Raw genomic sequence first — 17,624 nt, forward strand, 5'->3', positions numbered from 1 at the left:
TGAAGCCATGATAGTAATAAAATCTTCAAGAAAGATAATACAAATAAACATAGTCAAAAAAAAGGAAAAATCACAAACTATAATAATTTATATTATTTTTCAAACATACATCACTGCTTTTGTAAAAGCTGTCTCAAACTGTCATGTTTAGGCAATAAATCAAACACCAACCACCCCTTATAACAAACATATAAGTCACTGCCATAAATTTAAACTAACATGAGCTTCAACAAAATATTGAAAAGTGAAATGAATACTGGAAAAGCTCCAGGCAAGGCTGGAACAGAAATAAATCTTTTGGAAATGGTGCAGAGAATAAGGACAGAAAGTTAGCTGGTTTTAGGAAAAAACAGTATCTTCATCAGTTCAGGACCTCCCCAACAGCCTAAATCACGTGTACAGAAAACCGTAAAATCATGGAAGGGTTTGGGTTGGAAGGGACCTTAAAGACCATCTAGTTCCATTCCCCACCTGTAAGCATTTCATTTTTTTCTCTATTTTCAGCTTCCTCCTTCAAGATACAGCACTCATTTTGGGATGATGCAGGGGAAGAACATTTTAGGATCACACAAAGCTTGTGACAGGATATTTAGAGGAGAAACCAAAAGGGGGTAAAAGGAAGGACTGAGATGATTTGGGAAGGAACAGGCATGGAAAAGTGGAGGCATAAGAGGCTAAAGGGAGCCAGCTGGGTGGGAACACAGGGCTGGGCAGTGCACTTGTCTGGCCAGATTCCTGATTCCCAGATCCAGAGATCACAGCATCAATTCAAACATCTGCTTCCATGTGCTTGTGCGTGCGTGTCTTTGGGAATGGGACAGCTGGGCAGACCAGGATCCAGGGGCCAGCTCCAGGATGGACTGAGAGGCTAAACCCAGCTGCTGAGGGATCTACATCACACATACAAATACAGGATCTACATCACACATACAAATACAGCTATTTCACACTAACAGATGTTCCACTGTTTCGCAGAAAGAGAGGAAGGTTTGGTCAGAAGTCACCTCTGAAGGTCACCCAGTCCACACCCCTGAAGGACATCTCCAACTGGACCAGGATGTTCAGAGTCCTGTAAACATGACCTTGAGCATCTGCAGTGATGGGGCATCCACCTCCTCTTTGGGCAAACAGGTCCTGTGTCTCACAGAACCAGAAAACAGTGAGAGCTCAGTGCCTGGGGGCTGTGGTCAGTCATCTTATATAGGTACATATATTTATGAGTTGTTTGTCTGCATGTGCTTACTGGGAACACATGACCAGTCTCAGCATTGCTTGGAACTGTGGCCATGGAGCTGCAGCCTCACTCCTGGATTTGGGAAGCCCCCGCACTACTTATCAGTACAACAGGTCTTTGAGATGCTCTACAACATCTGCTTTTTCATCACAAGTGATCTAAATTATTTTTATTTAATGTCTTTCTGCTGCTAAATTCTCAGAGAACTGAAAGATAATTAATGGATTGAAAAGGGTCTGAAAGAGCTGGAGTGTTTGCATGGAATGACATTTAATGTGTAGGTTTTCCAAGGAGGAGCACTGCAAATGTGAATAACAACTGAAGTTGCTTCCATATGAAACAGGCAATTTAAAATAGATTGTGAATATTTTTAATTACAACATAAAGTTCAGAAATAGCAATTCTAGTTTGTGTAAAATAACTGCTTTCCAGTAATTTCTTTACACTCATACACAATCTTTTTTCCTCTGTCAAGAACCAGCAGGCAACAACTTCTATTAGCTAAAAAAAAAAAGAGTTGTTCTCATATAATTCAGTGAAAAAGCTTATAAATAAATATAGGGATAACAGAGGTTTAAGGGAAAAGGTATGTTGTGGTTTTTTTCTAAAAATTATTCCCTAGATTCTAGATTCTCTAGATTTCTTAGTACCTACCTCACGTAAGGCACAAAAGCTCAGATCATTTAGACAAATTCAAGAGATAAAATTAATGTATTTATTATTTTTAAGGCATCTATTATTGCTCCTTCATACTTGCCAGATTCAACCCCAATATCCTACAGTTCTCTCATTCAACTCAGACTTTGAGAATAATAATCAGAGAGTGCCAGAAAAAAATGCCAAAAAATCCCTGAACTAATCAGTTCTCAGTTATTACAGTAAGACAAACCTCAACATATCCTCAATTGCACATCAACCCTTCAGTTTGAGTCCAGTCATGGGGACTCAGAGGTGAAAAGATGTAGAAATCAAAAAAAACATCATTTGCTTTCTCTGTAAAAAGAATTTCTTCCTTTCCCACCTCAAGTGAGAGTTGTATTTTTACAAGTTTTTTTAATGGCCTCTACAGACACACCCTCATGAGCTAATTAGAGTTCTATATATTTTTAAAACTAGGAAAAATGCTGCAGAAGTAGCAGAGAGACAGAGAGGGGAAAGCTCCAGCCATTGGCTGAATTCTTATTAACCAAATGACCACAGAGGAATGGACTCTATATTTCACATGTTATACCCCAGAAAAGCATTTAGATAGTAATGGGTACACATTTTTTTTTCTTTTTTTTAGTAAGTCAAAAGGACATCAGAGAGAATAGCATGAGCTCCTGGAAAGTCTGTGGTAGATGAGTCTCCCAAACAAGAACATCTGAGGCATAACATGATGTAGGAAAACGTTCATTCCCTGGACTTAGCAGAATATAAGAAAAAAAGAAGCAAATTTAGTAGGAAAAGGCACAGAAGGGACAAAAGGAAGTCCAATCAGCAGGTTGGGCTAACAGAACAGTGGGAAGGAGGTTTCCAGGGTCAGGGAAGGATTCACAATGGAATGTCATCTGCTGGTAGAGAAAACAAGGAAAATAAGATACATGAAGTATGTAAAGAGGGGAAAAATCAACAAGGAAAAGACATTTGATTTTAATTTTGATGTTCAACTTTGCATTATAAAACCATGAGTGAAAATGAGAGAAAAGAAGGAGTTTACATGAATAAAGGACAAAGGTATGAGGAGACAAAAGTGAGAAGGGTAGAGGAAATGTGAGATGGAGAGACACCATGAGACAGGAAAATCCAGAACCTCAAGGAAATTCTGAGTTGCAAGGAAGACGAACTAAGTGTATGATTGCACAAAGGTAGCAAAGAAAAGGAGAGGGAAAGGAGTATAGAGGAGAACAGCATGGAAACAGAGAAGGCTGCAGCTTTTTAAAACAGTTAAAAAATGAAAACTGAATTATTTAGAGGGCAGAAACTAAAAATCTAAACAGACTGGAAAAGTTTTAAGGAAGGCAAAATCCCAGCAGGGATTTTATGCTTCAGGCAGGAAAGTCAAGTCCTCCAGGCAGCAAGTGATAAAGACTTGGGATAACATGGCACTGCAAGGGCAGGGGTTGGGAAGGAACTGTTGGTCCAACGAGGTCTGACTGAAAGAAAATGGTTCAATCAGGAAAAGCCTCCTAAAGTACAAACTGCCTGAACTGGGGTGATGTTTTCAGACTCAAAAATTGCTGTGCATCACAAAACTGAGACAGTTGTAAGTTTCCAGTAGCAAGGCAGAATGAGCCTCCCTCCATGTCACAGTGCCGTCACTGGAATCAGCAGAGCTTAAATGAACTTAAAATTGCATTATAAATTATTATAAAAACAGCTGGCATAGAATCATAGAATCGATTGGGTTGGAAAAGACCTCAGAGATCATTGAGTCCAACCCTTGGTCCAGCTCTAGTTCATTTACTAGATCATGGCACCCAGCGCCACGTCCAATCTGTGTTTAAAAATTTCTAGGGATGGTGAATCCACCACCTCTCCGGGCAGCCCATTCCAATGCCTGATTACTCTCTCTGTAAAGAATTTTTTTTCTGATATCCAACTTAAATTTCCCCTGGCAGAGCTTAAGCCCGTGCCCCCTTGTTCTATTGCTGAGTGCCTGGGAGAAGAGACCAGCCCCCACCTGGCTATAACTTCCCTTCAGGTAGTTCTAGACAGTGATGAGGTCACCTCTGAGCCTCCTCTTCTCCAGGCTAAACAACCCCAGCTCCCTCAGCCTCTCCCCACAGCACTTGTGCTCCAGTCCCTTCTCCAGCCTTGTTGCTCTTCTCTGGACCCGCTCCAGCATCTCAATATCCTGGCATCTCACATATGTGTATTTTGGAGTTTTCTCCCACCACCTGATAGGTGCAGATTCCCTGTTTTCTCCCAAGGTCACTGAAGACAGGAGGGAACAGTAAGGAAAAACTATCACAGGATTTATTTTAAAATCTTCACTGAGAAAGTTTTCAACACTAGACAGTTAAAAGCATTAAGGTAAAGCACAGAAAATATTACTTTTTAGTGTGTCCCATCACAGAGAAAAAAGTTACTAGGGAAGTTTTGTATCTCAGATGTTCATCCACACTTTGAAGCTTACACAACACATGGATCATATTCTTTCTCTACAACATGCATAAATCTGCATGAACAAAAAATTAAGTCTATCTCTACTTTACACTGTCTTCAAACAGAAAAAAACATCAGGAGTTATTTTCCATCCCTTGACTGAAGAATAAATTTCAAATTATGGTGTGAAGTTGCATTGACTGTGTTTGAAAAGCAAAAAATTTAAAAAACAACCACCAGCTGTTGGACTAAATCACGTTTTTAATGGATGTTTCAGCCACATACCAGAAAACTCCCAGGAAAATGACATTAAAATCAGGCAGTCAGTAACACAACACCTACAGACAGACACAAAGTCATTTAACAGAAAGAATAAATTTACATGAATAGAGTGTATTTCCTTGTCTTATTTTCCACAGCACCCCAGACTGAAATAAATGTAATCAGACTTGAGCCCAATGGACCTGCAGCTCTTGATAGATTTTTGTGCCAATCAGACTCTGAATTTCTCCTCCAGAAGGAATTCCCTTCTCCTTTAATGATCAATAAAAGACCAATTGCATTCACAGAACCCAGACTGTTGAGTTGGAAGGGACCCACAAGGATCATCGAGTCCAACTCTTAAGTCAATGGCCCACACAGGGGATTGAACCCATGACCTTGGCATTGTTACAACCAAGTTTTAACCAACTGAGCTGATCTCAGGGTCTCAGACACCTGAGCTATGAGTGTAGCATGTCTTGTACTTTGTATTCTTGTAAGTTCTTCTTTACTTTCCTGCATTTCTCAAGCTTTTTAGTTTCAGGGTTATGGTCTTAGAATCATGGAATGGTTTGGGAAGGACATTAAAGGAGATTAAAGATCACCAAGTTCCAAGCCCCTGCTGTGCTTTCCCTTCCCTCCCGTGTAAGAAGACAGGAAGAACAAACACCCCCATTTCCCAGGTCTCATTTGTTCCCCCTCTGGGAGATCTTTGACACAACCCTGACAGGATCAGAACAAACACCCACACAGCAAAGCATTCAATGGCACAGCAACTGGGTAATTTCACTCAGATGGTTTTGAACTCTATGGACAAAGTGTTCCCACTGTGGAGTCATTACTGGATACACAGACACACATCATTACACAGGGATGAGCTTTAGGCACAAAATATTTTCATCTTGCTCTTTGTGTTTTTAGAACTCAGCTTCTTAAATGTGTTGATCATCCTGCCACACTATTAAAGCAACAAAACCTTGAACACTACACATTCTTTGCATTCACATTTAGTGCAGAACATTCTGCAAATGAAACAGTGCATTTGTTCCACAGCTATCAATGGACAGCAAGTGTCCCTGGAAGGAACTGCAATGCAGGGCAGGACATGAGGAGCAACCCCAGAGCCAGTTTGCAGGCTGAGGATGTGATTATCAAGCTAGAATTGTGCCAGGAACTCAGCCAGCAAAACACAGCCTGGGGTCACTAATGCAGCTCTTGATGTCACGCAGCCAAAGGTGGCATTTCCCACCTCACCAGGCCTGGGCTCCTTCACTGCAAGGGATGGGGTTTGGTTCCTCCTGTTCCCCTAGCCATGGAATCATGTTGGACACACTCAAAAAAAGCTGCTCCACTTCTCTCACAGGCTTTTTCCCCAGGCTGTAGTGTTGACAAAGATGAATGTCTGTATTGCTCTGCAAAATACTGTTTAAGACCTTTCTTCCTCTCTGCATCCCACATTGATGCTTGAGGGTTTTTAAATATAAATTAAAAAGCAAAGAATTAAAGTCATATTTTCAATTAAAAAGGCAGAAATTCAGTCTAAATTAGAGGCTGCAACAATGTAGGTTGATGATTCAGGAGGAGGCTCCTTGGGAGAAGCTGAGTCAGCATCACAGCCCCAAAGGGAGTGTTATGAATTCAGAGAGAACACGGGCACTCATGTCAGTACTGAAGATGCTGAACTAGAGTTTGACATAACACAAAATAAGTAATGTAAGCAACAGAAAAATGAGGGAGTTGATATGTGAAAATTAATGCCAGAACAACCAGGCACCAGCACAGAAATTTGATATAAAAAAAGAAACCAAACAAAAATCCACCATCACAACAACAAAAACCACCGACCGACCAACCAAAAACAACCAAAAAACTCCCCCTAGAATATTGGAATATCATTGAACACAGAGTATACAGTAAGTACTTAACTTATTCTGACATACTGGCAACTGAATATTTAAGAAAATCCAAACCATACAGGAAGCAGAAAACAGTGAAACCAAATTTACAGACAGTGGAGAGGAGGAAGAAACAGCCTTAGGATGGAACAGATTGGAATATTCAGTAATAAGTGCTTATGTACACAAAAGTTTAACCCTGCCTGCTCATATGATCAGTCCAGTCCGATGTTCACAAGCGGAAACAAACAAATATGAGTTCTGGGTGACTAATTCACAGAAAAAAAAAAAAATCAGTATCTTGTGCCCAAGCCCTTTAGACTTCATTTGAAATCTCAGCTGGAGATGTCAGGCTTGTTCCAAAACCCAGGGCTGATGATACTGGCAGATGGTATCTTTCTATTCTAGGATTTACAATGGAATAAACCTGAAAGGTACTTAATTCTGCTGCAATAAAGATAATTACAATCAATTAAAAGGAAATGTTTTGTTATGGGTATACATTGAAAACATTTTTCTCCTACCCCACAGGTAAATTTGAAAGCATCTGATAACATTTTACCTTTTGCAGAAAATCTCTCAGATGGTATCATCAGTATCCATTTATCTTTTCACCAACACCCAGATAATAATTGTTTTAATATTGTTATTATCTCTATTTTCAGGCTTTGATAAATTTTTATATATTTCAATATATACTTGAAACCACAAGTACTCCTTTATTGCTGCACTATTTGGTGGATAATTCTTAGGTTGTGCACAAACATATGGGCAAAAATCCCAACCCTACATTTGCATGCACAGGCTTGAAACCACCACTCAGATTGAGCCAAGTGAAAAAACATGTCCCTTTTGTCACACAGGAGACTAAAAATCAAGTTGCAAATGAAACAATAAGCTTTGGCACTGGGCAGCCTGGCTAAGTTACACTGGAGTTCATTATGTGGTGACAGAACAGCTAAAAGAGAAAAACCAAACACTTTTAGCAAAGTTAGATGATTATTTAAAGTTGCTGCTATTCAGTTATTTCAATACTCAAATACAATGCTATATATAAATATTTTATGTATATACATGGGAGATCATTTTGGAATCAAAGCCCCTGATAGACCTGTTCCAGAAGAAATCCTGCAAAGCATCCAACAAAGCTGTTTTCCCACCGAGCATCTTGTCCCACATACCTTGTTTCCGAACATCCTCTACAGCAGCAACCAATTCCTCCTTGAGATCTTGGCTCTCCTTGGCAATTTGATCTCCTTTCTCCAGGAAGTTTTGAGTGGCCTGTTCCACTGAGGCAGCCAAAACATGAGCCTTCTTGGAGCGCCCTTTCTTTTTGCCAGAGGGTCCCTTATTGCTCGTGTTCACAAGAGTTGTGACCTTTGGGCAAGAAAAACAAGTTTTGGTCAGTCTGAACAATCCTCCAACTGCTTATAGGTCACCTCATTCAATACTCCACCAGTTCTGTATCTTGGAAGGGATGGAGTGGTTGCAAGTATGGAATAAATAAAATTTAAAGTGTGAAATCCAGCAGCACATCCCTCAAAGTGGGGTTTACCTTTCTCAGTCTGGGCTAAGCAAGTCCCACTCAAGCAGCAAAAAGAAGATAAGCAGCAGCTATGGCAGGGCAGTGGTGCTAAAGCATCATCTGTGCCACTGGTTTTCATTTTTTAAAATGAATAAGGTGGCAAAATGGACACTGCATACACAGGGGTCAGAAACCACTCAGAGATCCATTGTCCCTTGAGATAAGCACTATCAGGGACATGGAAGTGGTGACAAAAACATCGTGGCTGTTTCCCAGACATTCAGGTGTGAAGAGCTCCTGCTGCAAAGATTACACAGGTCAGAACTCCTTGGCTTGGGGTTGCTTCCCTGTATTTGGAATATTTTGGGGTAACACCACAGCAGGCAGTGAGGTGATCCTGCCAGGATTTGAACAGAAGGAAAACCTGCTTCCTAAGGGAATTCCTTACTGAGCTGTCAATAAACTGATCAGAAACCTCAACCACAAAGCTTAACAACACAGCTTTTTGCTGGACCAAGAAGCAATCCTGGAATACAGAATTGGGTATCATTGGGTGTTAAATGCAGGAAAAACCAGCAATGGATCCAGAACGCTCAGGGATATGATTCTCCCTACCCAGGATACAAACCAGCACAGCTGAAGTGAAGTATTGCTGTGCTAAGCCACATGTTTACTGCAGGAAAATAAAACCCTTTGCAATAAAGGCAGAGCACTACAAAGCTAAAGATGTCAAAACAAAGCAGGAAAACTCACTGTCATCTCATCTCTGCTGGAAGAGTGACAAGGTGTTCAGGACAGTTTGGACCAAAAAAAAAGCCTTTTACCACAGCCTTTGTAGTTTTTTACCACATCTCAACTAAAAACTATAGACTATGTAAGAAAAAAATAAATAAATGCATAAATAGGGGCTTGAGCACATCACATGTATAAATGTACTGGGTGCAAAAAAAAAGTATCCCAGAGACTTCTTTCAGGAAGGAGTCTGTCTGGCTACTGCAAAGTAATATTAATCCATCATATGGAGACTTTTTCCATGATTTGTAATTAGAAATAATATTTCCTTTATCAGTTTACCCTTGCAAATATTCTTCATCGAATTTCCTGAAGATCCTTTTGCTGTTGATCATTGTCTAGTTCAGGATTTTAGGATTTCATAAATAAGCAAACCAGGCTGCCTCTGCAACCCAACAAAAGGAAAGGGTTTGTGAAGGGCATCATAAGGATGACTGAGAAAAGGCAAAAGAACAGTTTAAGTATGTGCTGAAATTCACATAGGAGACACAAAGATGAAGAGACTAATGTCAGAGCTTTATCTTAATTATTTGGGCTTACTGAGCAGAGCAGAACTAGACTGTCAGAATAGCTCAGATGGCAGAGAGAAAGATAAGGCGGTCAATAAACTAAAGAGAAATCAGATTGTTTCATATTAGGTACATGCAAGGGTGAGTAGCTAAAAAAACTACAATTCAACTATCAGGCTGGATTCTTTGCTCCTAATTTTATCCACAAAAATTTACATGTCTATTGTCAGATCATGAAGGAGCACTGAGCTCATTTAATGAATACAGTCAATATATGGGAAGAGGGACCACAGTTGCCGTAGAATATGATACATTTGTCCCCGGAGATGGACAGTCAATGAGACATTACTGGTGAGGAATGGAACCTGAGAACAAGCAAAGAGGTATTAGATTGTTAAACTAAGTGAAAGAAGTCCTGAATAAATATTTCATCATGATAATCTCCAAAAGTTTTAGTGTTATATATAAATAAGGATTTACAGGGATGAACGGATGGATGGAGCAAGCACAAGTGTGTGTCCTTTAACATAATGTTTCCACACATTGGATTTACACCAACAATGGGCTCAGCAGAACCACCAAACCATTTGATATACAGCCCTCACAACAACAATTATCTCCACGCAATTTTAAATAAAATGCACATTGGAAGGTAAATATTTGGATTTCATTTGCACCAGCTACATTGAGGAATGAGAACCCTTTCTCCTAAAAATTACATGCATGAGGCAAGTCCTGCAAAAATCCAATTCTTGAAGGGGTAACCACATCACATGCAAAGGAAAAATCATAATTGGTTGAACACACATTGATTTTAATTATGTGAGTTTTGTTTACTGAGAGCTGGCTGCTCATTACTTATCATTGGAGTTTTTTTCCTTTTTTTTCTTCCCAAAGAAAGCTTAAGGACAAACAGAAAATTCAGATTGTATATAGAACAAACCCCAGGTGTCTGTAACTCAAGATAATGGAGACTGGTTTGCTGAATTCCCAAGAAATGACTCGTTAGGGAACAAGAACTTCATCCAGCAAGTTCTGAGGTGGCTGCAAAGTCACAGCACAGGTGCAGTTAAATCAGGAAATGAGAAATAAATATTGGTCTATTTTTACCCATATTTTGGGAGCTTCTTCTCTTAACACCAAGAACAATACTAAGAAGTTTTCAAAATAACTTAATAGTCTAATTTAACACCAAAACCAGACAAAAAGGTATACCTAAAAGGATAAAGGACCCCTTCTTGAGGAGGGGAAGAAAGCTGAGAGTGATGATTTTTTTGTTGGGTTTTTTGTTTTTGTTTTTTTAAGAAAGTCTGCTCACAGCAAACACTGGTTTCAGCTTTAAGACAGTGCTGCTCTTCCTGGCACAACTGGCATCTAGTCATGGACACCTACAGAAACACAAACAACTCCAAACCACCACTAAACAGTGACAAAAGTTTACCAGAACTTCACAATATGGAAATAATTCTAAATTAAAATAAAATATTTAATATTTTCTTATGGCTTTTTTTAAGCAAAGGCTTGAAAATTTTAAACAAGATCTACCAGCATGAAATAGAAGAATATCAACACCTCACTACTGTCTAATCAACAGTATGAAAATGCTAGGAATCTTTTGTTAATTTTATTTTACTGGCAGAGAGGTGACCTGGTATACAGAGGTGAGATAATTTACCAAAACAAAACCCGAAAAATAAATCTTGAGTCAAACTGGACCAATCCAAGAAAGACAAGCACAAGGTGAAACAAGAGAGGTTCACAGTGGATATGATTTAAAACTCACGCAGAGATTTGTACAAAGACTTAATCATAAAGCAGATTTTATTCCAGGCCCTCTAAAATATTCAACTTTAATATGCCAGTCTAATAAAAATAGTAAAGGAAAGCAGCATTTTGGCCCCTCCTGATGCAAAGATCTCCCCAAGAAGTATTGCAATCCATGTTCTGTGCACTAACTGGGATGGAGAGGTTTCCTCCTCTCCAAAATGAGGTCAGACCAACAGCACGAGGAGCAAAAGGCAGTGGGGAAAAGAGGAATGATCCTCCATGTGGGGTAGGACATTCCCTTGGGAAGGGCCATTCCAGCTCCAGCCTCTGCACTAAGAGGTACAATGCAGGAAGAGAACCACTCCTAAAAACTGAAATCTTGGCAGTTCTACCCACCTTGTGTCAGCTCCTTTTAAATTATAGTTGGAAATGCTAAGAAAGCAGTCTCTTCCAAAACCAGAATTCCTATTCAGAATAGTCAGCCAGACTAGGAAGGGGCAGGGGAGAGTCTTCTGAAACCACTGGCAGAAAAATCAATGGCATATCAGCTACTTTCTCATTTTTAAAAAGGCAATAACCTAAAACTTCATCAAAATTGCATTAAAAAATGGGGAAAAAAAACCAAACCCAAACCTATTATGTTATTAGTATAGCTCAGTTTTCTGGCAGGGCTTTAAACCTAACTGGTTTATTTTAAATATCTTACCTCACCTATACTGGTAAAAAGGAAAGATCATCTCTGTTCAGCTTCTGTAACTAATTAGTGCAGCCCTCACCCAAAATTCTGTACAATTATCAAATATATCACTGGATAATTACCATAAGCTCATTTGGCAACCCTATACTGATCCAGGCTTTGTGATCACACTGGGGACCTTGCTCTCTTATTTTATTAAAGAAGCTTCACACAGTCCCATCACAGATCTCGGCTGGAAAAACAGAACTTCACTAATTAATAGTTCAGCCCCATCATGAATTAAGGCTCCAGCAGCACAAAAAGAAGGTGAGGATGTCTCTGCTAAAAGTAGAACATTGTATTAGCATGGATTTCCCTGTGGCAGGAGCCATGTGTGGGCAGGGATGCCTGAAGGGAAAGGGGATGGAGCTGAATCACAAACTCATCAAATCCATCCCCAGTCAGCAGCTCCAGCTCTCAGAAGAACATTCTTGGCTCTGTGAATTAAACTGTCTTCCCTACAGATTTCTGGAATTACAGAAGTTTAAGAGTTGTCATTCTCCCCCTGCCTTCTCTTGCCCCAGGATGTCCTTAAATTGCATTAGTTACTCAAGATTTTCCACAACCACATTAAAAATATACATATATTGAAAATTTCTGAGTAAAATATTTATATCCTTTATATATCTATACTGCTAATCCCCTGTGGTTTCTCACTGACCCCTCACACAGGGCAGATGATGCCTTGTTATTGCATTTTCAGTGCAGGCTGGGTGCTAAAAGCACTGAGAGCCGCCCTTAGAGAAGGATTTGGGAATACTGCTGGATGAGAGGTTAGATATGGCCTGGCAGTGTGAGTTTATAACCCAGAAAACCAGCTGCATCCTGGGTGACACCAAAAGCATAGCCAGGAGGCCAAGAGAGGAGATTCCACCTCTGTCCTGTGACACCTGGAGCACTGAATGCAGGTCTGAGGTGCCCAACACAAGGAACACACAGAGCTGCTGCAGCGAGAGCAGAGGAGGCCCCAGAGATGCTGCAGGGCTGCAGCCCCTCTGGGCTGGAGCCAGGCTGGGAGAGCTGGCGGGGGGGGGTCACCTGGAGAAGAGAAGGCTCAGGGACACCTGAGAGCTCCTGCCAGGGCCTGAAGGGGCTCCAGGAGAGCTGAAGAGGGACTGGGGACAAGGCATGGAGGGACAGGACAAGGGGAATGACTTCAAACTAAGAGATTTATATTACATATAAGTCTTTTTTTTTAAATTGTGAGAGTGGTGAGACATAAACAGGTTCCCCAGAGAAGCTGTGGATGCTCCATCACTGGACATACTCAGTGTGAGGTTGGATGGGGCTGTGAGCAATCTGATCCTTGTGAAAGATGTCCCTGATGTCCCTGCACATGGCAAGGGGACTGAAGCAAATGATCTTTAAAGGTCTCTTCAAGCCCAAATCATTCTATGATTTACAGTTTTGAAATCTCAATGACAGAGGCTGTTGGTGTTTCTCTGAGGGTGGACAGCAGTTTTCTGTTTCTTTGTTTTCAATAAGCCAAAGCAGGCAAATCAAATATAACTCTCCAAACACATTATGAAAATAATCCCCACAAATACTTTGGTTTGGTTGTGACAGGTGAAATCAATATAAAAGGGTTTCTCTGAAATAACACCAATGATTTGCAATTAAAAAACATCACCATTCTCCCAAATCCATGTTGTATTTTCAAGTAAATATTACTTGTTCTTCCCAGTGGCATTTCTAGAATGTGAACAGCTACCAGTAATTCCTCTCTTCTCATACACTGATATCACCAGCTGCTGGAAACACTCAATGACCCTTTCCCTTCCACATATATGAGACTGCCCTTCCACTGCACTGCACTCCCTTATTGCCTCCCTGCTTGGACTTATGGCATCCTCCTGAGCACTGGTTTGCAAAATCCTCCTGTCTCCAAAAGGAGTTTGTTACATCAAAGAAAGTAAAAAAAAATCACCACAACTGTTTGGAAAACAAGAACTCCATTGGTTTGCTTTTTTAATTTGCTTTGGCATCAGGATGAAGCAGAGACCTTTCAAAATACTTTGTGAGAGCAGTTAAAACACAAGCCCCAGATTCAACCCTTTGCTCAAAATGAGGCAGAGAACAGACCTGAGCACTGTGTTGTGACCTCCTTCGCTGTGGCCATGCAGGAGCAGAGCAGACACCTGTGGAACCTTCCACATTCCTGGCTCTGCACACCAGAGACTTCCTTTGGGATGTGGCTCTCGGCAGGAGCTCATTAGCTGACCCTAATCCAACTGCAAGCTACTGTTGAGCAAAACACAGCAGAAAGGGCTTTCACCAATCACTTCTTCACTCACATATGAAGGAGAAAAGCAGCTAACTTGGATTTGCTTCATATTTTTTTGCAGAGATGGAGATAACTTGGGGTTTTTTCATATTTGTGGTTTTTTCTCTAGTACCACACAAAAAAATTGAGGTTTTCCCCTGGTACACCAATAAATGTGTGAACACAGATGTTCTCCTGAGTGTGATTCAGTCCATCATATAACTCCCTTTTTTTGACAAAAACTGTTCTTCACTTTTCTCTATCAACTTGACTAATTTGCCACTGTCCTCACCCAATAAATCATAACAGCTTACATAATTAACTCTTGTAATTATCTCCCCACGATCAGCACCAGCTGTCTACCTAAATCATAAAACTGAAACCCTCTTTCCCTTCTATACAGATACTGGAGTTCTCATTTTCAAATCTACCTTTCACTGTCCACACCCAATTCCAGTGGTTTAACAGTGGTGTTTTGTACCCCATCCAGTGTTTGCAAACACCTGCTGGTTGGAAGAACCCATAAATGAGCAAACTGTTCTCTCTAATGTATAAATTATTAGCTGGGATGGTAAAAAATGCCATTGACACACCTTCCTTTTGGCTGCAAAGCACAAAGATAACTCGGGCAACTCTGATTAGAGCCAGGATATTTTAATCCAATCTAGCTGGAGGACAGTGAGCTGCTCCAGTTCACATTTCTGGTGCCAAACACTAATTCCTGAACAAATTTGCATATTTCTATTCTGTCATGATGTACCTTTAGGATGCAATTTAAAGATAGCAACAGCATTTCTGTTAATTTATATTTTCCTTATCTGTGCTCCCACCACAAGAACAGGCTTATATCCTGGCCAATGGGAATAAATATTATGTAAGGCACTTTTAAAGTTCTTCAGCAAGTATTAATCCTCAGTGGAATTTCCTACCACCTGTTGTGCCATCAAAAAGAAGAAAAAAAGTAAATAAACCACCCCAGACTTAATTTCCTCCTACAAATCTTCCTGAAAAATTATCCCAAATTTCTACGACAGACACACAAACCTGAAATATGTTTTCACAAAACATATTGTTAATAAGAAAGGAAAAAAACCACAATTAAATGAAAAATCATGGTTATGTGTCTCCCACAAATCTTTCTGAAAAATTACCCAAAATTTATACAACTGCAATAAAAACCTGCAATAGGTTTTCACTGACTCTACACAACCAAAATAAGGACCAATATAAACTAAGGTAATAAAATGTCTCCTCTAATTCATTTCCCCTCTAATTTACAATAAATTATGAGCAAATTTTTTTAAATTCTCTTTTTGTAACAAACTCCTACTGTTACTTGGCACTAAAGGACTGTGGTGCTATTCAGAAGGCAAATAGGAATTCCAGCTTCTTTTCTTACAACTCCATCAGACACAGAGTTACCTGGTAGACAGGAAAAGGAGATGATGTGAACATTCCAGCCAAGAAAAACAGAATATTTATATTCCTGAGGTTTCCCAAGGATTCACTTGCTCCTGGGATGTTATTTGAGGTTCATCAGACCATCCACTTCTCAACTGGTACCATCACTGGGAGCAAGAACATCTCATGGAAGTGGCAGAAAAAGCAACAACATTCATTACAAGACCCCCACTCTGTCTCTGTACTGGTAGGATCACAAAACCTCACCTTTAAGAACTAAATAATCTCCTTCCTGATCACAGGTTTCCAGTATCTTGTTAGGATTCTGACAATTCCACCTTTTGCCAAGCCAGAAAACCTTCAGCAGGTCTTTAATGGGAGCAAGAACACATTCCTCAGCAAAACCATTGGCTTAACCCAACTCCTAAAAAAATCTGTTCAATGCCTTTAATGCAAGTAAAAGTCAGATTGTAAGATGTTCTTCATTACTTGTAATTCACTGTGGCTTTTTAATTGTACAAAAGAGTTTGCTCCCAATCAAGTGCAACAGCTAAAGGCAATATGCAAACCACAGATTCTCAGTATTTCAGTTTTTCAGGTTACACCAAGCAAGATAAACTGCACCATTTCAAAAATTTGTGTTAAACATGTATTTTCTGTCATCTAGTTCTTTGTTATGGATAAGACCAGTGATGATTACACTAAGATGGAAAGAGGAACAAGAATTCTTCCCACATAATGACATCATTTTGATGTAGGGATGACCCCCTTACATAGCTTAGAGACCAGGCCATGATCTGGCAGGCACAGCATTACCTTGGGGAGTGAGAAGCGTAGGCTTGAAGTTCCTCAAGCTCAGGAGAGAAGGGAACCAAATCTTCTTCCCCATAGGTGAACACCTTAACATCTAGAACACTAAATAAGAAGGTGCCACACCAGGGCATTTGGGTTTGAAATGGGAACAATGAGCCATTTTCTCACCCTGAAGGAGGACTCAACTCGCTCCAAGCAAACTTGTGGTCTCTTAATCACCACATGACATAAGTTCCCTCCTGCAGGTTCAGAGTTGAGCAAGTAACTTTAGAAAGGGATGGGATTTCAAAAAGCTCACTCTTTCACATCTCTCCCACACCATCTTCTAAATCTCACTCCAAAACATCTCTCTGTGTGTTTAAAAGGAGAACTAAGCATATAACTAATCTTACAACTTCTGTTTCTGAACTACACTCCAGGAGCCGAGTGCCTAAATTGACTTGGCATCTTCAATCCTTTGAGTCTTCCAAAGTTCTAAATCCAGGATGCTTCTGGGTTTTATATAGCATAGATTGAATTTTAATTGGAGCTACACTTGGAGACACCAATCCCTCCTGCTTGAGATCCTCTCACCATCTTCCTTATGTTTATCACTGTCCAAGTGAGACAACATCACATATCCATGTGGGAACTTAAAATGCTGCAACAACTGAAGGGAAGTTATTTGGCTCCAAATAATCATATCCCAGTAACTCAGCACAGGTTACAAGGCCACAATTCCTTTAAACAGTAAACATGAAGTTTATCTGACCTCTGCTAAAAATAATCAGAAAGCTCAAGTCTGACAATCAGTAAATAATAACAGTGACATCCAAGTGGCCAGAAATGTCAACTTCCAGTACAGTGTTCAATGATCTTGGCAGCCACTGAGCAGTAATTGATGAAGCAATTTATTTTTCTGCATTCAATAACTTTATTTAATGCCACACAGTTAATAAGTTATTACTAGTCTAATCCCCTGTTGACATCTGTTATTTTCCTTCTTAATTAGAACAGAAAATGTCTCTGATGCCACAAGTGTGTTTCCCTGGTTTTCTCCAATTTTACCAGCTTTTAACTTGGGGCAAAACTTTCTTACACTACTTTTGGATGTAGAAGAAAAGTCATTATCATCTGCAGTTTGCTGTAAGGATATGAAGCCCCCAAGAAAAGCTGCTACCAATACACAGGAATGATAAGAAATAAAAAGTATGAAATACCTCATTAATTCTAATTCCCTCCAAAACTGAATACAAGCCTACAAACGCATCACACGCAGGATGTGAGATGTGTAGAATCACTGGCTATGTATTATTGTCACAAAATTAAGTCTTGTGGTACTTAAAGGACATCAAAAAGAAA

The 17,624-nt window shown here is 39.9% G+C and overlaps 1 protein-coding gene across 3 annotated transcripts in view; it reads right to left on the reverse strand.

Moving 5' to 3' along the window:
• CTNNA2 (catenin alpha 2) overlaps positions 1 to 17,624 on the reverse strand; it is a 511,524-nt gene that overhangs the window by 402,925 nt on the left and 90,975 nt on the right. For all 3 annotated transcript variants that reach the window (XM_071557036.1, XM_071557037.1, XM_071557038.1), the window contains one exon: positions 7,659 to 7,854. In XM_071557036.1, the coding sequence (XP_071413137.1) occupies positions 7,659 to 7,854 (196 nt within the window). The remainder of the gene's footprint in view (positions 1 to 7,658; positions 7,855 to 17,624) is intronic.

Source organism: Pithys albifrons, chromosome 5, assembly GCF_047495875.1.
Source record: "Pithys albifrons albifrons isolate INPA30051 chromosome 5, PitAlb_v1, whole genome shotgun sequence".
Lineage (NCBI taxonomy): Eukaryota > Metazoa > Chordata > Aves > Passeriformes > Thamnophilidae > Pithys > Pithys albifrons.